The 23,432-nt window shown below is 38.5% G+C and overlaps 1 protein-coding gene across 4 annotated transcripts in view; it reads left to right on the top strand.

Annotated features, from left to right (window-relative positions):
- KCNQ1 (potassium voltage-gated channel subfamily Q member 1) overlaps window positions 1–23,432 on the top strand; it is a 363,171-nt gene that overhangs the window by 79,929 nt on the left and 259,810 nt on the right. For all 4 annotated transcript variants that reach the window (XM_054198522.1, XM_054198520.1, XM_054198521.1 and 1 more), the window contains exons 3-8: window positions 7,796–7,922; window positions 9,646–9,724; window positions 10,682–10,778; window positions 11,389–11,529; window positions 20,377–20,487; window positions 22,950–23,045. In XM_054198522.1, the coding sequence (XP_054054497.1) occupies window positions 7,796–7,922; window positions 9,646–9,724; window positions 10,682–10,778; window positions 11,389–11,529; window positions 20,377–20,487; window positions 22,950–23,045 (651 nt within the window). The remainder of the gene's footprint in view (window positions 1–7,795; window positions 7,923–9,645; window positions 9,725–10,681; window positions 10,779–11,388; window positions 11,530–20,376; window positions 20,488–22,949; window positions 23,046–23,432) is intronic.

Below are 23,432 nucleotides of genomic sequence, written 5' to 3'. Positions count from 1 at the left end.
ATAAAATTAAGCATATGCTGCACTGGGTAGAAGCCAGAGCATTTTTCACTTTGAAGGAGAGAGTCCTGTACGAATTCCTTCTAGAGACTTTTGTGAAGCCCTGAATAAGAGCTTCATGAAATAAACAAAAAGGAGTGGGGTTTTTAATCATTTTTGCGCCAGTGTTAGCATGTTGACACTTCCTTTCTCTTGCCAAATACTTTGGGTTTAAAGTCTAGTTCTTGAGCATACTTTGTGAACGCCGCGCTAAAACAAGTATCGTAAACTAAATGTGCAAGCGCAGCTTAATTTACTTCTGTAAATTCCTGGGGAATATCATCAGCGACGAAGTTCAGAAGCTAAAGACGACAGTGTTATGAAGGGACTTGTGCAGGGGTGACAGTGTGGAAAGTTGTTCTGAGGCAGCCGTGCTCTGACACCGTGCCCTCATGTGCAGACTCACCCCACTGACATCCGAGGCCTTTTGTAGTCGGTGGAAAAACTTCAACTGCCTGCGTTTTGGATTTGGCTGGAGCCTCGAGTGAGAAGGGAGCTAAGGAAATCAATTAAAGGCTTTTTAAATGCACCTAAGGGAGTCAGGTGCCCAACTCCAATTGAAATTCAATCGGATTTAGTTGCTCGGAGCCTTTGGAAAATCTCAACCTAAAATTGCAGGCGTGCAGTATTCTTTATTGGTCCCAGTGCTATTGTTCTGTGTCTCGGCACCGATTAAGGGGTAAATAGAAAAGCTTCGGCACAATCAACTGTTCTAACTCTGTCTCCTAGTAAGTGTCCCTTTTCTTCAGAACATCAGCATTTACGTAAATATTATTTCATTTTAATTAAAAAACATTAATAAGAGGACTTTAATGATATCCAGTAACAACTTAAGATTAATTAATTACAGGCCTGTGAAGATGTGATGCTGATACCATGTTTTTTGTTTCCTGTTGCCTGTTTAATCATTTGGTGCCAAATATGCTAGATAACAGAATTTTAGCAAATGATACTAGGCTTTTTTAAAGGAAAGAGCACCAAGTGTTCTGGCTTTAAACATTTTTATTTTTTTTTTAAACTTACCAGTACTGTTTCTCACTTGAAAAGATGCAATTTACAAGATCTTTGGAAGGGAGAATTAAGCAGAGGAAGAAAAATCCCCAATCCTAAATAGCGCTTTTGGCACTTGGTGTTGCTCAGTAAGTGTTTATATATATGAAAAACCATTTATCTTTTTATTTTTGATCTGTACTTCATCAAGTTGGGATTTTTACTTTATTGAGCGTGGTGTCTGTCTTTGTCTGTTTGCCTAGGCCATCTGATTTTGCTGTTCTGTGTATCTTAGAAAACACAGTCCAGCTTTCAGGAAAAAAATCCTGCCTTTCTCAACAGAACAAAGAGGGGCCTCTCTATACAAAGTGAGTGAGATTAGAAGAAACAGTTGCCTTCGCTGCTGTTAATTTGCATACCCTGTTTGGGCTATACACAAGTGCTGTCTGAGGCATTTTGCAAGCCCTGATGTGTCAGGTGAACAGTGTGCTGTGAAGGGGACTCTGGCTCTCTCTGAACCAACGCGGAGCCTGCAGTGGTTCGGTTTTTGCCTGCTACCCTTCTCTGAGTGTAAATGCAACCTATTGCTCTAGATGAGACACGTTCCTGCTTTTTTTTTTTGACCTTTTGGTGGCTGTAGAGGATATGCTGCTTCCCTGCTTGTGAAGATGCTGGGCCTGTTTCTCTGTTGCCCAGTCCAGCTCCGCAGCCCTTGCCTGATGGCAAATGCCCCATTCTTGCCCCACTCATCGCTTTGCATTAGCATCAGCAGATCTATTGTCCCCTCTCTTGGCTCCTTCAGAGACCTCCTTGTCGCGACTTCTGAACAAAACTTTTGGCAGTGTCCTTGCTCCGCCACTGCTGCCTGAGATTGTGGAGAGGTTACAGTTCCACTTTACTGTTGGCAGACTAGCTCTGTAGCAGAGCTCTTCCACTGCCTTACGAATAGGTATTGGTGCAAGTAGTGCCACAGGAATCTTATAGCTGAAGGTAATGCTGGTTGGCATGCAGTCCCTATATAAGCTATGGGACAACTTACTTCCTTGCTTAAAGGAATTCCTGGGAACTTCATCATCTCTGAAGCTAGACTCTGAAAGAAGCCAGATTTGAAAGAGTCATGGGAATAACGTATTTGATCCCTCCAATGAGGGTAATGTAATAGAGCTTGTGATATGGCAGAGATGGGTAGGAGTAGTATTCCCGGTAAAATGTTGGGGTGGGAGGGAATTCTTACATTACGAGAATTTTGTGCTTCTGAGACTTAAAATCATCCCCTTCATCAACGCCTCTTGTTTTCCTGTGCTTGTTGCCTCCCTTTCCTCTTAGGGCAGCCATCTCTATGGCAGATGGAATAAGCTGTATGTTGTCTTTGGTAGCCAATCAGAATAACATCGTGGTATACTTTGCCCTCTGATGCTTTTACCTCTCTGATGTTTATGGAGTTCATAGAAAAAAAACCTCTAGATTCAGAGTAAAGGCATTTTTTGATCATAACAGCTTTCAGATGACCTCATCTAGTCCTCCCACATCAAATGGCTGCATGAACATCTGTGATGCTCCATGACCAGTTACAGCTTTGAGGTCTACAGGCGAAGCCTCAGGCAATATATTCTCTATGCAGATGCTTTCTCAGCCTCCAGAGGCAACTTCTTTATCTGTTAAATAGCTGTTGTTATGGTGTCATGATGCATCCTGTGTCAAGGTTTTGTTGTGGTTTTTTTTCCCCAAGCTATTAATTTGTCTAATTGCTTAAAAACATCTCCTTCAGCAAAGTTTAGGGACTCTGTCCTTCCTTTTGGAGTTGCTACTACGCTTTATCCCATAGTGTGGATGTTGGATGCCTCCTAATATTGGATTGTAGCTCTTCCAATCCAGTGGGGGTGGAGTAGTAAAAGAAAGGCATTTCAAGATGCATTTATTAGCAAAATAAAGCAGATATTTTGCTAATATACTTGTGTGTATTTGTTTTTATAGATCTGACTCTCCAGACACACAGCTGAAGAAGTCTGGTTCCTCCTTTAATTTGGTCATAGTCATAAGTAACTCTTCCCTCTTGTCCTCTGATGGAAGGGATTTTCTTGTTCTTTTGCCTAATGGCATCCCAAAGTTTGTCAAGGTGATAGTTAAAGTGTCCTTACCCATAGCAGGTTGAGTTCTTCAGTGTAGAGTCAAAGCTAATACGCGGACTTTTCATCACGTCTGTTCTTTGAGCCCTTCCCTGTATGTTCGCTGTGTGGGCTTATTATGAAACTGCGATTAATCCATGGGAACTGTGGAGATACAGATTGCAATGACAGACAGCATGGGGATGTTTGTCAGGGGACTGTGTTTTTATGGGTCCTGCCTAAGTTCCTTCATCATGTGGTGAGAGCTGTACTTTAGCCAGGTGATTAAGTTATGACATATCTGTCTCAGCTGAGTATAACTTTTTGTGTTTTAATGGCTCTTTCATTATACTTGAAGCAGTTCCCAAAGCTGTTCATATTATACCTGATCAGCTCAAAGGAACTTCTTTTTCCATGTCAAAAAACATGAAAGTGAGTAGTGAGATGCACTGAAAAATCTGTTGTAAGACTCCTGAAACGGATCCCACACGCTGACCCCACTTCTGCACCAATGCATCAGTGAGGACTCAAGGTCCTTTACTGGTCTGTATGAGAGATATTTCGTTCCCTGGTGTCTGCGAAATGGCTGCTTGGAGATCTGTTGTAGTTTCACTAAGCACCATACCATTGTAGAAATGCCCAAGGCCTATTACACTAGTCTTGTCTACTTGTTCCTTCTAGTTGAAAGTGCTGTGAATTTACATGTGAGAAGTTGCTTGCAGCTGGAGAGTTACTGACACTGGTAGAGTTCTTCAAGAGAAGTGATCTACATTTGTATCTCATGTTCATCTTTACCTCTTTATCCAGAGTTAATGTGGTACTTGGCTGCGTTGGGATTATGTGTGTGAGAAGGCATGAGGATGGCATTAAGCATGCGCTTGGGCTGAGCAGGAAGGATGTCAGAAGTGAGGGTACCATGTACAAATTTGTAATTAAAAGGAAAAAAAAGTCTCTCCTCTTAAGCAAGAGGGCTTCTGTATGCCCACAGTGCAAAGGTACATGACTATCACATCTCAGAGGGCTCTTTTTTACCATGCCAGTATAACGTTTTTATCTCAGTGTTGTATTTCTGTTTTCACACTTTAAAAAGATCACAATTAAGCAACATGGGGTTGAGTGGGTCCTTGCACAGTGCAGTTGTTATTATGTGTCTGTAATTTTAACCGAGAAAACTCCTCTGCTGAGCTTTAATCCCCACTCCCACTAGTGTTTTGCAGGCAGTCGTTTTTTCTGTATTTTAATTTTTCACTTGTGCTGAAAGTTGCTTTGTTTCTTATTTCACTCATTCTTTACATCCTCTCTGTCTGCTCAGCACTTACCCTTCCGTTTTCCTGTATCAGCTTCTCGAAGCCATGTTTCAGTCTACCTTGTGAGAAGCACAAACTTTTATACAGTGCACTTAGTAGGAAAGTGTTAAGCAGGCAGTTAGAACAAAGCGTTGAAGAAACAGTAGACCAAATGAATCTGTAGTACAACACAGATTTGCTGAAATTCTCAGGTGTGAGGCATTGCTGCTCTCTGCCAGGATAACTCCTATTCAGTGGAATTAGCCATAATTACCACAACCATACGTGAACTAAGGACCAGGTTGGCACCCTTCTAGTTAATGTGAAGTTTCATGTTAAGCTGTTAATCAGGAAAATACAGGCAATGTTTTAGTAGCTCAGGAAGGAATAATTTTCTAATGTATTTTTTCCTTGTTGCCTGCAAGTTTCTGGACGCTAATATAAGTGTGTGCCAACAGAAATTCATCAGCCTCCCCCAACCCCAGGAGACTACTTTTTAGACTTACGCAACGCAAGATATTAAAAACACTTTTGTCTGTCACACAGCCACGGGCAGGGGAGGGGGAATTTGCCAGTTGCTAATGGATACCTGGAGTTTTTGTGTATGACCATGAAGAACAGCTTGTGCACTTTCACCCCCGATGTTCCCTGAATAACTTGGGTCTCATTTAGGTCAATAAGCCTTTATCAAACCGTCAGGAGTGAAAAATGTGTCTTGGTGTAAGCCGACTGGTCGTTCCCTCCAGTCACCGGAGTCTATAGGACAATCAATGTTCTCTAAGCTTGTCTGCGTGTCACGCAAAGAGCTGGATGACAGTAACCATTGACTGCGTGTCTGTCGCATTGTCTTTGGGACAGCCCCTATTTGCATACTTGCCGGTGTGCCTGTTAGCCAATGAACCATGGAGGGCCTTTAAAAAACGTCCGCGCACAACTCCCATGCAAATTTCCTACGCAGAGAATACACGCTTCTTTAAAGCACAATCCAGGCTTTCACTTCCTACCTTCTTGCTATAAAACTGAAACTGGGATCCTGACAGGGCCACGGTACCCACTCAGAGGGTTGTTTGTGGCTTTATTGTGCTAAAACATTAACTTTTCTCTGGGTTTTTCTTTGCCTACCAAGACAATTTGTTGCTGCTGTTGTTCTTTTGCTTTTGGTGATTGCTTTTGGGGATATCTGAACAGTACTGTCTGTGCAAACACATATGATGCGAGGCCACGTATTCCTTCCTCAAATTAGTTATTTTGACTGAAGGGCAGTTTTCACTCCCTGTATGGTTGCGATTGTCTTTTGTTAAGGGAGTTGCCTTCCTGGTAGTGATGAAAGGAGGTGTACGAGCCTTCTGCATACAGAAAAGTACTTGGATATTAGAGTTTATTGACTATGTCTGTGAAATGAATACAATCACCTGATCAGAAAAGACAGCCTATGGTGCTTTATTTTGCTGTGACATGTTACCTCATGTAAAGCATGGCTCATAATTTTGCCATTCGTTGCAGGTTCTTCAATGACATTAGGTGAAATTGGACAAAGGGAGAGTTTCATTGCATTTTGAAGCTTCTGTCATAAGACACAGGCTTTCCTTAAACCATCTGCTGCAGATGCTGTTCCTTTAGATTTATGACGTTCATTATTGCTTTATTTTATTGAAAAATATTTAATAATAGTCCAATTTAAAAGAAAAAAGGTGAAGGGTTCTGGTGGATCCCTTCAGAACAAAGCTGTAGAAGAGATTCTTGGCTCGGTCTAAGGGTCTGAGGTTCATGTTTATTACAACCAACGATCTGGACAGTTTCATTATATCTTGAAAATCTAACTGGAATACAAGTGACTATAAACAATTGTGATAGCTCTTCTGCTGCATCTGACATCTTGCACAGGTTATGAGATTGTCAAAACTAAGGGAAAGAGTCCTGGCTAATGTTCTCCTACCTTGTCTAGCAGTGTCACGGAGTCGAATTTCAACACTGTAGTGCCCCGAGAGGAGCAGTTTGTTATGCCATCAGGAGACTGGCATTTTAGAGCCACAAAAAGATTATAGCAAAGGCAACTGATGCATAACATTTTTCCCCCTGCTTCTTGCTGTACACATACCTATTATTTCCCTCAGTATTCAGGGCAACGTCCCATGCATTTTTGAAGCTGGTAATGTGACTCCCGTTCATCTTGACCGGACTAGGGTTGTATCCTCGTTATTTCAGTTAATTTAGAAAATAAGCACGGGTACCATCTCGAGTCCCATTTGACAGTCTGTTATGAAAAGTAGCAGGGAGCCCTGCAAAAATGTGAGGAGGCTGGATAAAATATTCAGCAGCATGTCATCTTCTCTGTAGTTCCTCTTTGTATTAAATCACTCTATGAAATAAGCAGCTCGTTCTCTTCACCTGCATCACCCTATGTAACTGTGATACCTTATGATTGGTTTCTCTGCTTTACGCTTCCCGTATGCTGTGTGCTGTGTGTTTTCAATGACAAGCCGCTGTTACCATTCCAATTAGTAGATTTTGCTGTTGGCTCTGACAGAGAATGTGACCGGTTGTTAATGGAGTTGGCTGATAAGGAAGTATTGCAGCTCCCTGATACTTAAGGAAACTAAGTATGCCGTGCTCAACCAGTCTCTAGAAAAGGAAGGTTTATCTGCACATTGACGAAGTTCCACATATGACCTGATCGTACCTCTGTCTAATCCACAAGAATGTCAGGTGTCTTTGACATCTGTCACACTGTAGGCATTTCCAAAGTCATACTTCAGTGCAGGTCTGTGGTTAACACGTAGCTCGATCCCAACAGTGCTTCAGGCTGGACTTCTGTTTCTGCTGAGGTCTCTAACTGTTGCCAAGAGGATGGGAGAAGCGTGCTTGCGGTCTCACTATGTTTTCAGTGCACCTGGAGATGGACATGTTGGTAACCAGTACTAGACATCTTTCTTCAATCCACGTGAAATTCAAGGAAGACTGAAAAAGTAAAAATAAGTGGGAGGTTAAGCTGATACAGTAAATGGAATGTGAAGCACACCTCTGAAATACACTAGCAAAATACTCATCTTCTCAACACAGACTGTGCTTGTTTTCTTTGGCTTATTCAGGAAGCCTTTTGTTTGAATTAGACCAAGTGAATTGCACAGAATGGTTTTCAGTTTTCATATGTGTAGACAAGCCAAACTGCATGCAATTAAAGTATTTAAACTTGCTCTTAATCTTTGATTTCTTTGCTCTTATGGGTTTTTCTGTTACTTTAGATCATTTTTGGTATAGCTGACGTTTTTTTCACCTTCCAAATTTTCCATTTTATCTTAGTGTTTCCTAATACATTCTGAAAAATGATGAAAGACATACAGTAGAGAATTAACCTAGTTCCCTGTCTGTTTTTTTTAGGAAATTGTATTAGTGGTGTTCTTTGGAACAGAATATGTGGTTCGGTTATGGTCAGCAGGATGCCGCAGTAAATATGTTGGAATATGGGGAAGGCTTCGTTTTGCTAGGAAGCCTATTTCAATCATTGGTGAGTATGCACGACTTGCACAGGTGACACAAACAACAAGTAAAAGTTGTCCTTGAAAGTTTTGAGAAGTGGAATTTCTGCAGCGGTTGTAGCCAAGTTAGAGTAAGAGCTTTTGTCATTTGTGTTAATGTAGGTCTGAATTTCCTTTCAGGAATCCATGGGACTGTCATTTGAGAACAAATGTAGCTTGATTTGTTCTTCCAGAAGAGCAGAGTGTTTTCTTTTCACAAGTGATCTGAAGCTTTGCCAGAAATGTCTTGGCCATAGTCCTGTCTCCTGTGTCCTCAGGATCCCAGACATTGTACAATAGCTACAACTGTATTTTTTAAAGATACTGAACAGCCCTTTTTTTTTCTTTTTTTCCCCAGCAGCCTTTTGAATAATTTATTATGAGTTTATTTTGCACTCTAATTGAACTATGTACTGCATGGTGGAGTATGTTAGATGCACTGTAGTTACTTTGCGTATCTATTGAATTCAGATACGGTTTTCAGTGATGCATTTGGAACTGGGGACCTGACTTCCCTTGATATTTACTGCAGTTGGCTTCCTAATGTGACTTCAGTGTTCTTAGAAATTACATCCATATATTCCGTAAATGTCACAAGCCATTGTTTTTTTGAATGCTTGTCATGCATTTAACAATTTCAATGAAAGAAACATAATAATGCAAAATCAATCTGCATTTTGTTAGCCAGTATTGAGAGAACTATGTAAAGACCCTTGCCCTGAAGCACTTAAAATAAAAATGGATCAAACAAACCAGATTTTGGAAAAGGAGTATTGTTGTAGAAGCATAGTAATTCTTGTTCTGTGGCATAGTTCTTTCCACTACTCGGAAACATTATTTGTTATTGAGTAGAGGATATAGTTTTTCATAAACTGTCTACAATTTTCCTGAATGTAAGTTACAAAATTTTGTACCTAGGTATTTTTGCAACCATAAAATAGTTTAGTTTAGCTTCTCTGTGCACATATATAAATAACAACTGTATCTCAGGTGTGATTGCAACTATAAAATGGCTTTGACTGCATCTTTGTGCTCTATCCACAATCCATTTCTCTTGAGACCTAGAACACTAAGGGATCTGAAATATAATTAAATTTATTTCAGCTTGGAATAACAAAACAAAGTTCCGCTTTCCCTGATATGTATCAAGAACTATTTCAGTCTCCAAAATACAGGGTTCCTTTCCAAAATGAACTAGGCCTGAGGCACAGAGATTTAGAGTACAGTTCTAGGGTAATGACTGACTAAACTAAATAAGACTCATTCAGTAATTTCAATTTTTCTCTCCCTTTTAGACCTGGACAGATGAAATAATAATAAGGTGGTTGTCTTATATATGAAATAAGCCCCGAAACTTCTGTCAATGAATAAAATACAGCAGAGAAAATAAGATACACAGAAGAGATAATTGGTAGAAACTGCTGAAATTCCTCCTGGGCTGCTGAGGCTGCTTTACAGTAACTCATATTAATCTTGTCATTCATCTAGAATGGGGCCTTCTTGGATCTAGCCCAGTAAAACCTCTGTCATATCACACAATTACATTTTCTCTATATGTTGCAGCAGAGATCTCTTCATATATAAACAAAAATCTTAATTTGGGGTGACTGTTCAAATTGTTAAAGTAATATTGGCATGGGTTCTAGTAACAGTCTTGCAGAAGTATTGCAAGATGCTGCTAACTTTTTTTTTCAATTGACTTTTATTTTCCAGATTTAATTGTAGTTGTTGCTTCCATGATAGTTCTTTGTGTGGGCTCTAAAGGTCAAGTCTTTGCAACCTCAGCTATCAGGTAATTATATGCAATAAAGAAAATATTGCTTTCTGAGTAAGGTGTTTGTTTTTTTTTTTCTTTTTTTACCTCCTATTTCAGTTCTTGCAGGAGAAAACGAGTCACTGCTCAGAGTCATGTAACAGAGCAAATCACCGGTCGTATATGGTTGTGAAACAGTGACCCCATTAAGTGTAGGGGAAAGAAAATTTGGCGCGTGTTGTCTGGTTGTAATGCATTTATGTCTGGTGGGGATAGAGGTGCGCATACCCCCGCTCCCTTTTCTCAACTAGGTGGGTTCTCCCCAAATCCTGTTTTAGTTTCTTGGCTCCGATTTATAGCAAATCTTTCATGCTTTGTGTCCCTGACGTCTTCAAGCTGCTTCTTCATAAAATGCCTGAGGTTAGCGGTTGTGAATTCCTAATGGCCTGAATCCACCTTGTGCTCAGGAAGGTCACACTGCTTGGTTTTCTTGAATGAGAGAGTACAGGGCAGTGTACTGTGCTCTGTGCACTAGCTGCAGTGTACTAGGATTGCAATGACCCTCATAAAAAGAATATTTTAAAATATTATTGGACTGCCTAGTTCAAATTGCTCAAAGGTGAAGAATTCAGATCTTTAGTCAGGTGTTTCTGTATGTTGGTTCCCATCCTGGCAACCAGGTCAAATATAAGTGGATGAATGATTTCTAGAGCATTCAAAGTTTGTGTCCAAAATTCCTGAATCCTTGAGTTATCCTTACTAGCCATGTGTACAAAGATCTGTCCTTCTCTTGTGCAATCTTCCCATGCTGTTTTCATAACGAACGAGGTGAAAGATGGGGGAATAGAGTGAAAAGAGACAGGCTGCTAAGTCTAACATAAAATACGATGTCTCTCCCTTAAGACAGTCCTTTGGGAGAGACAGAATTCTCCTCTCTGCCTCTATTTCTTCTCTTGTATCTTTAGTCTCTTTATTTATTTAAAAATTGTGTTCCAGGGGCATCCGTTTTCTGCAGATTTTACGAATGCTCCATGTCGACCGTCAGGGTGGTACATGGAGGCTGCTGGGATCAGTAGTGTTCATACACAGACAAGTAAGTTTGAGTACTCTAAGGAATGGCATAATAATTGAGTCCTTATATTCAGAACAGCATGTAAACAGACATGCTGGTGATGTCAAATATATTTAATGTGGAGGCAGGCAGTCATTTATTTTAACCAAGTATGGTTTTTCCTTGTTCAAGGGACAAAAAGTTCCAAAAAGATTTAAAATGCTCACCTCCACTTTGGCAGACTTTTGAGTTGTAGTTGAACGTAACCATAGAAAACATGACTTCTGAAAAGTAGTCTCAATATTCCTAAAAATACATATCTAAATCCCAAAGTTGTTTTGAATGTGGCACTGTTTGAAAAAATTGGCCAACTATTTTTTGGTGACCAAAAGGTTAATGAGTCACACGTGCAAGTGAGGAGTTTTTTGACTCTGTTTGAAACGTGGATGCTGGACCAAGTCATCAGCTACGGTGTAAATTCTTTCACCGTTGAGTTCAGTGGATTTTTGTTAATTTGCACAGACAACAGTCAATGTTTACTAATGCTGAAATTACGTTCTTCTGTTCCAATCATCTTTGAAAAAACATCAGTGATAGGTAAGTTAAGTGTCTCAACAATATCATAATGCTGTTATTTTGATTCTCTTTGCAGGAACTGATAACTACACTCTACATTGGATTTCTGGGCCTGATTTTTTCATCGTATTTTGTGTACCTCGCTGAAAAAGATGCTGTAAATGATTCTGGAGAAACAGAGTTTGGCAGCTATGCAGATGCCCTGTGGTGGGGAGTAGTAAGTAAAGCAATTTCACGTGTACTAAAAGTAGTTAACACGTTCAAATGTGGAGCACAGTTCAAGCAAGCATGGAGTAAGAACAGCACTTTGAAATGGCTTCTTATTGCTTCAATACACTTTCTGGTTTTGTAATCCTATGAAACTAAGAAAACACTACAGATGGTCAGTAGTTTTATTTGGTGTTTATAGTCTTATGTGATCTGAAGTGATCAAATTATGTATACAAGATGTAGAAACATCTGTTCTTATTTCTTTATCCTGTCTTGCTTTCTGTTATAGTGATTACTTCTTGCTGCCTTTCTCATGGTAGTGTTCAACCTTCTAAGGTGGTAAGAGTCTCGAGAAATCAGGGCTAGTGTTTTTGGGTTTGTTTGGGGGTGGGGGCGTCCCTTTTTGGGAGGGGGGGTGTGTGGAGAAAAAAGCCCCCCACAAAACAGATATCTATGGTTTGCAGTTCGGCTTGGGACAGTAATCCCTTGTGTATTCAGAATGGACTAATTCCAGAAGAGGGAGCATCTGAGATACTTCAGAAATCCAGGCATAGTACTGTTTCAAAGTGATTATGTTGCATAGGAACCCACTTAGTATCCTTCTCTGGCATTCGTCTGTGCTCTGTTGACATACCATCTTGCTCAGAGATTTCTCGTGTTTCTCTAAGGTGCTGCCACACTTAGTGGTGTAGATGTGTCTTTAGTTCTGCTAATAAAGTCCTGCTTTCTTGCTGTTGCTAGTGACAGTTGTCTCTCTCTTTTCGTTTATTATACGAAATTACTAGTTTGGCAGCTCTATTCTGGGGTTATATTTTTGTAAACACTTTAATTTTGTAGTTTCTGCTTGTAACAATTCCCTCTTTGTTTTCTCACATGATATGCAAATATTAGGTTGGCTGCTCTGTTCTGGGATTTCCCATCTGTAATTGTTTCCCTTTCCTTTTCCTATTACAGTTCAAAGAAAAGTACTTTTTGGAATCTGTTTTTCCTTATCATTAGCATTCAAGCAATGACTTGTTTTTATCTGCTTTAATTGTATGTAGCTTAATAAAACAAACTGTCATCATTAAGTGCTACAGATCTTTAAAATGCACTTTAAAATCACTTAATGATTCCATGCTTGCATTTTCAAAATGTGCTGATCTTCTAGAGTTTTCTCTTTGTTGCTTTAAATCAAAAGGCATTCTTTTTTTTTTTTTTTTTTTGTTAAAAATGAGACCACTAGTAACTCTTACGTAAAAGAACGATAGGACTAACACCTCCATTTCACTAATAAAACAGGTATTTTTTTTTTTTAAATATTTCTAATAAACCTCTGCGTGTGTGGGTTTATATAGTCTTCTCTCTACAAACAGTACCGCTTGCTGTTTCAGGAAGGAAGGATCTCTCGATGAGCAAGTCTATTGCAGGTTTCCTGCTGCTGAAATGAATATGTAGCCTTTTTGGAATCAAATGGGGTTTGTTTAGGTTGCTTCTAAGATCTGCTGCAGAATTCTTTCCTCTTGCTGTCCAGCCTGGTTAAATGCAGCCTCTCTTAGTATCAGAAAACTTGCTGTGTAGCACAAGGAAGCGGCTTTCTGGCAAGTAGTTTTTTCAATGCTTTCATGTCATCACGGCGTTTTTTATTTTCCAGTACAGCGGTCAGATGAGTTGGTAATTAACAGTGGCAGATGTAGCTGCATTTAAAAACACGTGCTGTCATTGGCGTTGGCATTAAAAATTGAGTATGTGACAGACCAGATTGGCTTACTGAAAATACAGTAAAGCCTTCCATAGAAGCAATACGATCTGTGAGGATATCGAAATATTCTCCTTTCGGGGATTTCTTGCTCAGTTAATAAGCATGCCAGTCATTTTGTCTTTCTAATTACAATAAATTTATTTAATCAATAAGTTTAATTATAATAATATCCTTTCTCTGTTATAACTCCTATTATATTGCAGCATGCCACTTGAAATGTGAGACTGCTTTCAACGAACCCAAAATGTGATTTCTTTAATATTAAAAATAGCGTTTAGTGTCCTTGTTCTGCTCTAAATGCAGATGCTGTACTACTACTAAAAGGATTTAGCAATACAATACTGAAATGGATTCGGGTTGGTCCGTTCCTGGTGTTTTGACGCTGTAATATTCTCCATGCTTTCTGCTAGGAAAAAGCCCTTTAAAGTTAGGACGGTAACGGTGAGGTCCTTAAGTATCAGGATGTTTCCTAATGAAGGTCTCAAACTCATACAAAAACCTTCTCAAAGTGTTAGGTCTCAAAAGTTTTGTGTTAGCCAGAATTTTCAGAATTGGTTGAACGCCACAAATCCTGGTCACTGAAAATCTCTCTCACTCTGTTTTGAACTGGACACGCATAAGAGGACCATTCACAGCTCCTGTTTCAAACACCGTCATAGATACGTGATGTGTCTGGCAACATAGCTGATCTCACCTCTGAAAGTGCACTTACCTTATGGAGTAGAGAATACTTTAAAATAAAAATACTTGATAACATTTTCCCATCCCCTTTCTCTCTTTGCCACGTTGCACTTTTTTTGTTACCTCAGCGTATGCCCACACTGCTAAACAAGTTCTTTGGGTACAAACAATAAAATATGTAGCATAGCATAAAGTAAACCATATAAAAGGTCTGTGTTACCACAACTAAACTGCATCTGGAATTGGGTACGTTGTATTACTGTGCTTTGCTGACTTATAGACATACCCATAGGGTGCATAACTTTTAATTAAATGTCTTCATTGTCATTGTTGTTATTTATAAATCCATATTGCTTTTCCATTTCCATATGTAAATTGGTCTCCTGGGCTTTATTTGAATTTCCTTGAGAACTCTGGCTGTAGCTATTCACCATTCCAGTTTATGGGTTTCTTGAAGAAACCTAAGGTTACCTTGTGACACAAAGATTTGTCTGTATTATTTACTGCTGGTTTTGAATGGAGCGCATGTTGTATAAGTAATTCTGCCAATGCCTGCATATCTGTATGTCTTTCAAAAGACAAGTTTAGTGTTTGAAAGTTAAATATAAGTAACATGATGCATCTTTCAGGTCCAGTGCACGTTTTCAAAGTTACTCTGTTTCAGACTTAGAGTCTTAAAGACCTGGTATAGATTCTGCACAATAAAAACAAGAATTAAAAAAAAAAAAAAGTTAAGATGCTAAACATTCTTACCAAATCTATCAATGATGACCACCCTCAGGGAATGTTATCAGCTCACTGTTTCTGTTTTATTTGTGGTGTTTTTTTTTTTTTCTTTTTCCTTTTTTTTTTCCTCTCTCCTTAAGCATTAACTTCAGTCGTGCCTCAGGCAGAGTTGGGGGGAGCTCTCCTTTTCATATCCTCTGAAATGATACACAATTTCCAACCCTCGCATCTGAACAAATATCCTTCAGGAAAACCATGATATGGATTGTGCTAAGGGTCTCTTTGATCACAAACATTATTTGCCACAAGAAATTACTGAATATAGCCATGCATGGATGTTACACTGTGCCTCTTCCTTTCAATCGGTTTGAAATGGATCGGGCAATTATCTGCAAGTACCAGCTTTACTTAAGAGTTTCTTGTTCCTTTAATTCATCGATATGTGCTTTCTCACCAAGGACCGAATTCAACAAATCATTGATAAATTTGTTTACTTCTAAGCATACATAAAACCATGTTCCTATTTAGCAAAGCCTATCAGTATGTACTTAATGTAAACTGAAAATCAAAATCGTGGGAAGGCTTTGCTGAAAAGTTGCTGGAAATACCACTTGAAACTACATGTGCGTAGAACTTCTAAACTTGAACAAATCTGCTTTAATTTATAAGTAGCTGAACATAAACGTTGAAAAATTTCCACATAAAAGGGATTTTGTGTTATTCGGAACCCTTTTCACCACCCCTACCCCCCATCTAAATTAAAAAAGCTGTTGAGGACTGTACACTGACTTCAGTGTTAGACAGAAGGAGACACTTCATTTTTATTCCTTTTGTGGTTTACAAGTCAAGAATACCAACTATAGGCCTGTTATATCCTTCCCCTCCCCACCCCCCACTCCTAATTTGGGGCCAAAGCGTTTGGGTATTTTTGGAGGAAGTTGGTTATTTTAAGAATTTTTGAAGAGGGGGACGGAAGATGTAAGGGTTAGTATTTTTAAATGCTTTTTGCATGCAACCTCTGCATCTTGTAACTGCCTTCTCATCTCTGAGCTTTAACTCCATGAGCAGTTCAAACTACACTTTGTTCTCATTTAATAAAGATTAAAGATCTGTGGGGTAGATGTGGAGAAACCTTTTAAAATTCTTACTTACAAAGTACAGATGTAGATATTCTTACATTTAGACAACACTCTTGGGGCTTGTTTTCTTAATTCCCATATCTTTAAGCCTCTATCAAAAGATATCAAGGAGCTAGGAAAAATAATATATCTAGAAGGATCCAGAAATTTTCAACAATTGTTTTCCATTTGATGAAACAAAAGTACAGTATTTCAAAATATTTTCTATGTCAAGATCTAGAGAAAATAATTATAATTATGGATTTTGGCTTTCATTTAGATTTCAATAATTAGCACAAATGATACTCCTGCTGAAATGAGCCTGTGGGAGGCTGAAACTAACTTTGCTCTGGTTTTCCTGTCTTCCTCGTTTTCTTACTGACTTGGTTAAAGCTGCCGTAGTCCCTTTTTTCATTGCACAGAACAGGCTCTGCCAATTTAGGTGAGCTCAATGCTCTAACTTAATTTTTATCAGTTGTTTGGGTTTGGGTTTTTTTAAGACTGATCTAGTTTTGTTTCTGAGATCTCACAAGTGGAGGTGGTTTAGTTTGGGCCACCATTTGATTAGGAGGCTTAGAGTGGCCAGTAATTTGGTTGGAACAGGCTGATGGCTGAAAATAACACCTTGAGGAGGTATTAAATCCAAAAGCGATGGCTCAGCAGCACTGAGGATCTATTATTTAAGAGATATGACACCGAAGTTAATATATTCTTTGTTTTGTTTTCAATTGGATGTGTAGTTCCATTCCATTTCATTTCACATCTTACGTTATTAGAAGTGTTTCAGATGTTGTGTCTCAGTTACGTACTTCAGCTGGCTGAAAAATGGTGGTGTGAGCCCGCAATGATAACTGTATGAAAACGACTCTGAAATTTTAGAAGAAAAAGAATCCAAACATCCCCTTTAAATGTTTGTTAATAGTAGTGACCAGGAAGTTCTTTCTTCAGCTTTGGATGACACTTTAATTCCAAAGTTTCAAAACATTTGTGTCCTGGAGAACATAGTCTCTTATCTTGTTCATCTGAAGGAAGTAGCTTGAATCTTCTCAGGGTGCTGCAATGTTTGTAGAGGTGATTAGGAGCAGAAAGTGGAATTCCTGTTGTGTGAATCAGTTCTTATTGCTAACATCCTTATATGCACAAGGAAGAAAAACATTGTCATTCAAAAAATTCAAAATATCAAAAGATTGCTAGGGGTTTTTTTGAGCTTTATACAGATCGCATGCTTCGCAGTGAATTAAGAGCATGAGTTTGCGCTTGTGCTGCGTGGATTTCAGCAACTTGGAAAGATTCTACTCTATATTCAACTTGCATGAAAGCAGTTGACTGAGCAAGCTGTCAAGCAGTAGAAAGGCTTCTAATGTGTTCCTTACGCTTAGGCGTACAGGAGAGCATTCAAACCATTTTGCAATTACTATTGGAGCTGGTTGATGTTTCTGCTGTATCACAGGATGTTGTTCTTATATTACTTGATTTAATCAAGATGGGTATTGCAAGTGGGGCAGAAAATTTTGAGCAGTATTTGGTATGCAAAACAGTACCTAGTGCAATTGGTTTTGAAGTCACAGTGCTGCAAATATAGAAAAAAAAAAAAGTAGTTAAGGTATTTTCTAGGAGGTGCCTTCACATTATTTGCTTTAATGCTTGACTTTCTAATTTTTCAGCTTATGTTTGCTCCCTCAGTCCTGTGATGTCTGCCTTTTTAATGCCCCTGAATCATGCGTTCTTTTATTTTGTAGCTGTTTATCCAAATTTTTGCAAGGCACACAGCAAGGATTTAATCAACAGAGCATTGTTACTCACCTGATCGGTTTGCTGTGCTCACGTTAGCATGATAGTCTTGAAAAAAATCCCTTGCCTAGTCAGTGCTGATGAACATTACTATTTCTTCTTGCGGTGGGGATTTTTGCTTTATATTTCCTCTTTTAGACTATTTATGCATATTTAATAGGAAAAAGATTAGTCTTAATAGCAAAGCCTGTGGTGATGTACATCAGATCAAAGTTCTGAAATAGTCAATGGATGAATATGATTTTTTTTCCTAATTAAAACAATTAGTTTTCCATGCTGCTTTGCAATGAAGATTTAATGTGTGAGCTCTTGGATCAATTTAATTTCATTATTCCAACATATTTACTATGCTAGAGTAGAAGTTGAGTCAGTATTTCCATTATAAGATCCTATTTTACAACTGTAAAATTAGTATTGTACTCTTTAGGGGGTTATAATCTGGCTATAAAAATTCATTTAGGGCGGAAACTTGGCATGTAAGGTTTCAACAGCATATATCTTGGGGAAAAAAGAAAATGTAATTTTGGAATACAATGCCTTTGTAGATGGATTAGAGTTATGAAGGCAGAGAAAAATGTTAACGTAAACACACACTTTGATTTGCAACCCAATTCCTAAAATTTTTTTTTTTGGTGGATTTTTTTTTTTCCACCCCTAAAAAAACGCCGTCCACCTCCCAAACAGCACAGAAAATGCTTTTCTTATGTCACTGATGCTTCATATAGACCAATTCAGAAGAGATGGGTGGCATGGTGGTGGGAAAGGGAAGACAAATACTTCTTAGTTGTGTATGAACTTTTCTTCAGTTATACTTCACTCAGCTTAGAAGCACCTATTTTCTTTTCACATTTCTAGTTATTGTATATATTTAAACATGACGTTAAGATTGTAACATGGAGTAGTCGATAAAACTTTTCAGTGACAAGCACTTGTAAATCTTAAAAAACCTGAGGCATAAACCACTATCTTCACTCATAATCTTCTATGTAAGAAGGTATTAGAGGCCATGACTTTCCCATAATTATATTTCCTTTTTTTATAGCATTTCTTTTAATAGGAACTTGCAATTAGAATTTAGTGTATATATATATATATATTTTTTTTTTTTTTAAACTACCCTCTTATGTAGGTAAGTAGATAGTCATCCCTTCAGTTCCTCATCAGGTCCTGAATTTAAGGTAGTATTTCACTAACAATTTCAGGAACACAGGCAAAGCTTCTTAATTCAACTTATTCATTCTTAAAATACTTTTGTAGGATAGGAAACAGTTTTGGAAATAAGCCACACTTTAAAAATTTGTATTAAAAATTAAATGCTAATACTTGAGTGTTTTTGAATATCAATAACTTGCAAAAAAGCTTGTAACATCAGCACCTCAAGCAGCTGGAGCTGACTCTTTGTCACGTGTTTGACAGATGTGTAATGATGTTGCTTAGAAGGTGGACAGTTTGAGTATGGGTGGCTTGCTTAGTCTGTTTCTGAAGTACAACTAAGGTTGGAACTTACATCCACAGGATCTCCCTCACCTTTTAGTAGGAGTGGAAAATTATTAAAGTGGCAGACAACCACACTTTTCCTGAAGCGCTTGTGGCAACCTTTTATTTCCCCAAATCCAGGTTCTCCATCCCTTCACCCTCTTACCAAACATCTTGCCTCTATAAATCTGCCCTTCCCTTCCCTCCTCCCTTAGAGATGCTGCCCTGGGCATTGCCTGCGTTTCTGCAGTCGCTGGGTATCCTGCATTACAGCACACAGGTGAACTAGGAGCAGCTGCAGGACAAGGTGGGGATGGCCTGTGTATATTATTGTCTGGGACTAGCATCCTCTGTGTCCTGGGCAGCTGAAGCCCACCCTGTCAGAAGAAAATCTGGACAGCCAGCCATTGAATGTGTGCTTCAGCTGCTTGAGAGCTTCATGTGATTTCACAGGCTCATTAGGTTAGCCTTCTTCAAAGCCACAGATAAAAATCTCTCAAATTTCCAAATTCAGAAAGAGCTTGTGACATAGGTGAATTTAAATTGTTCTCAGATGCCAAATGTATCCTTCTGCTTCAAACAAATCCATTCTTTCCTTGAGCTCATGCAAATAATGACTTATTAAGCCTTGTTATGCTACATTACCTTGGTGGTAATCTTTACTTCAGTGTTTTGAAAGCCAAACTCAACAGATGTTTCCTGTGTGTGCATTAAATTATCTGTTCTTGCTCTTGATGTATTCTATGAATTAGTGATTCGTTAGACTATGTTTTCAGGATCTTTACTGCATGGAAACTTTTCAGCTTCTCTTGCTATTTATACCAATATTATTCTCTAGAATACTTCATGTTTGACCCCAGTCATAGTCCATGGTTACAGTTTGTATATACTCTTTCTATGCAACAGCCCTGTAATGCTCTCAGCAAACATCTCCTGCCCATAAAGAAAAGCAGCAGTTCGGAACTGTTGGCAGCCTCCCCCTAAGGAAAGTGTATGACGTGGGCAGGCAGCCCATATCCCAGTAACTTCATACGCTGTAAAGTTGCCTCAGCCATGAAGACTTAAATTAATGGTTTTACTTTACAAGATTTTAAACATGTATTTTATTGTGAGTCAATTTCCTGTACCTTTTCCCATCTATTAAAGATGGGGAAGCAAACCTGGAGAGGAGAGTTACCTTCATTAATGTCAGACAGACTGTCACTGGGAGAGTCAGGAATGCAACTGATGTTTCTGTGAAATAACTAAAAAAGGAAGAAAGAACAGCCCAACACTGCCACATCAATACTAGCTGTAATGCTTTATGTTTTTCTCTTTACAGGTGACCGTTACAACTATTGGCTATGGGGATAAAGTGCCTCAGACCTGGATAGGAAAGACCATTGCATCTTGTTTTTCAGTATTCGCAATTTCATTTTTTGCACTACCTGCGGTAAGTTACCTTGTGCTTTGGCTGGCAATTTGGCATTGATTCATTAGTTGTCAGAGAAAACTTTTGTTGTTGATTCTTTAACCTTTCATTTAACACGATATTACAAAAGCTTTGTATTCAACTTTTATATTGTATTAAGACATATGTAGCTTGTAGAAGGAAAAGAACTTCTATAAGTAGCTAAAAAAGGTAAATATGCAGTGTTTATTGTATGCAACCCTAGAATTGGTATGTATTTGAGAAAGAGATGTTTAATTCAAAATACTTTTTCTGCCCATCTCAGAAATGTAAAGAAAATTATTTCTCATGCTTATTATTTCTGGATTCAGGGACTTAGTGATGCTTTGGTCTTTTAAGGCATTTACTCATAGTTTACTCAACTGATTAGGTCCAGACTGAACTGTAGAGTTCTCATACACATCCTTCTTCTAGTAAAGCTGCAGAAAAGGTGTTGCTGTCAGAGAGACAACGTTAAGCAGCCAGGGACGCTGATGCAGCTCTTGGCCAAATTAGCACCTGTCCATTACCAAAGTACCATTTTCAAAAGTGACCTAGGGCTGAGCTTTTAAAGGCGTTATGGCACTTTGTTTGCACTGAAAACAGGTTCCCAAGTACTTTCTAACAAGAAACAAGGTACTTGATTGCCAAAGGTAAATTCAAGGTCAGTGAAACCTGGGCTCTGATTTGAAAACCCAAAATGTTGAGTGCCAAGGGTAGTTAAGGGCATTTTTTTCACAAATGTAGCAATACTCCTGAATTGCGTTGTTAAAATGTTTGTGTAACTTCAATTGTGCTGATAAAATGTTTATTTTCCTGCAAGTTTTTCAGTTCAGTGATACGAGTAGTTGTGTTAGCAGATGTTAGTGTCGTAGTGTAGTTAGTGTAATAGGGGTAAGTACAGAATAGATAAGAATATTTTTATGCCAGTACTGTCACAAAAATCCTTCACAACGTACTAACTATTAAAACTCCACTAGCTTTTTAAAATTAGTCGCTTACTTTAAAGTTATGCAACCTTTTGCAGAGGAGGGTAATTAAACGTAGATTTGTAGACTCGCCAGCATCAGTTTGCCTTTAAAGCATCTTCCCCCCAACCCCCCCCATTGTAATCTCTTTCACATTTGTTCCTTGTTCAGAAGAGGGATCTGGTAAATGAAATGATCTGTAAGAAAAATGCCAGTAGCTACTATTTTGGCTGGAGAGTTGGGTTTTTTCCCTGAGACTTGAATGCTAGCAAAGATGTTTTATAAATCATTGTGTAGCAACCCCACCTTCACAGCAGTGCTTTCATGTTTACCTGTCAGATTTCCCTAGTCCTTTGTAGAAGTGAAACAATAACAAATGTCCCTTTATCAGTATGTTTTTATTATTGAATTAAGTTGTTCTTGTGAGTTGGCCTCAGGGAGAAATTTAGGATTTGAAGCTCTAGCAGTAACTATTGCACGCTGCCTTGTTGCTGTTTTAAAAAAGGGGAGCTGGCTGAGAATCGCAGTCAGAAGTAATGGTTGTGTCTAAACATAACTGCTATGGGTTCTGGATCTAGCGACGATCCTTCATTTCCCAAATAAGTGATGTTTGAGCATCACTAACTCTTTGATCTTTGCTAAATGAACATAATAGAAAGGGCCTTTCCTGTTCCTTTCAAAACACTTGATGATTAATACAGTTCTTAGAGGTTGAGCTAAGATCACTGACTGCTCTGACACCTTACGTAGAAAATGAATTATGCTTCTGTTGAGTAGGTGTAGTCATGTAAGCTAATTTGTAGAAGATCTCATTTTTATCTGTGCTACTAAAACCTCTGTTATAGCTGTGTAAATGACTACGTAAATTACTTGCTCTATACTTAATTTTGAACTTAATTGTACTATGCCTGGAGCCTATTTTGGCTTGTACACCATCCACTACCATGAGTCCATGTCCCTTTTCCTGACAGTGGGCTTGTGTTGAACTCACCGAAGTCCTGACTATTTTGTAATATTCCTTTTCCTCTTCTTTGTCCTCCCCTCCCAGCATGGGTTAACATACGGAAATAGAAATTACAATACTACAGCTGAAAGGGCTTTCTTGTGACTTCAATCCTGCCATGCCAAAGCTTTATTTCTCATAAAAATGAAGTTAAGCACATCAGGTTAATGTTTCTCCCTATTCTCTCATTCCCCTGCACGAGCATTTATGAGGCTTTTAGAGGGTATGAAATACCATTTCTGCTCTCTCTTTAGCATTTGAGTCCAGCTGACTTAAATGGGCTTTGGATCAGGGCATGATAGCATTCATAGTTTGTTTCAACAAGTAATACTAACTGAGTCTAAAACTTAACAGTATTAAGTCATTTCCTCTAAATAATTAGTTGAGTTTTATGATGCTGAATATAAGTTTATTAATACAGCATAATTTGGCAAGCTTATGTGTGTTTTTTCCCCCTAAAAAAAATTAGATCTGTGTTTTCTTTCTTCCTACAGGGAATTCTTGGTTCAGGCTTTGCCCTAAAGGTACAACAGAAACAAAGACAGAAGCATTTCAACCGTCAAATTCCAGCTGCTGCCTCTCTCATACAGGTATTGAGTTCCTGCATTTTGCATACTATCATTTCTTTCCATTTATAGTTTTTTTGCAAAACTGTTAGCAGTATTTCCGTGCCGATTCCCATTAAAAATTGTATAGGAGTTACAGATGCAAGTCTTTTAAATGGTTTTGGAAATCCCACCTTTAATGTAAACTAATGAGTGGAAAAGTTCACTCCCAAATCAGTGCAAACTGTTTAATTCAGCTGGTTAAAATAAAAACTGAAGGCTATCCCATAGCTATTGGACAGTTTACCTGGGGAAAATGTTATTAAATACTATGTTGGCAGTTGTGAAAACCAGGAGGCTTCATGTAAAATTGTGCTTTTGAAAAATACACTGTTGCTTGTAAAGACAAATGTCAGATATGCTTAATTTTCC

Source organism: Rissa tridactyla, chromosome 4 (genome assembly GCF_028500815.1).
Source record: "Rissa tridactyla isolate bRisTri1 chromosome 4, bRisTri1.patW.cur.20221130, whole genome shotgun sequence".
NCBI lineage: Eukaryota > Metazoa > Chordata > Aves > Charadriiformes > Laridae > Rissa > Rissa tridactyla.
This window is presented reverse-complemented; position numbering and strand designations above follow the sequence as displayed.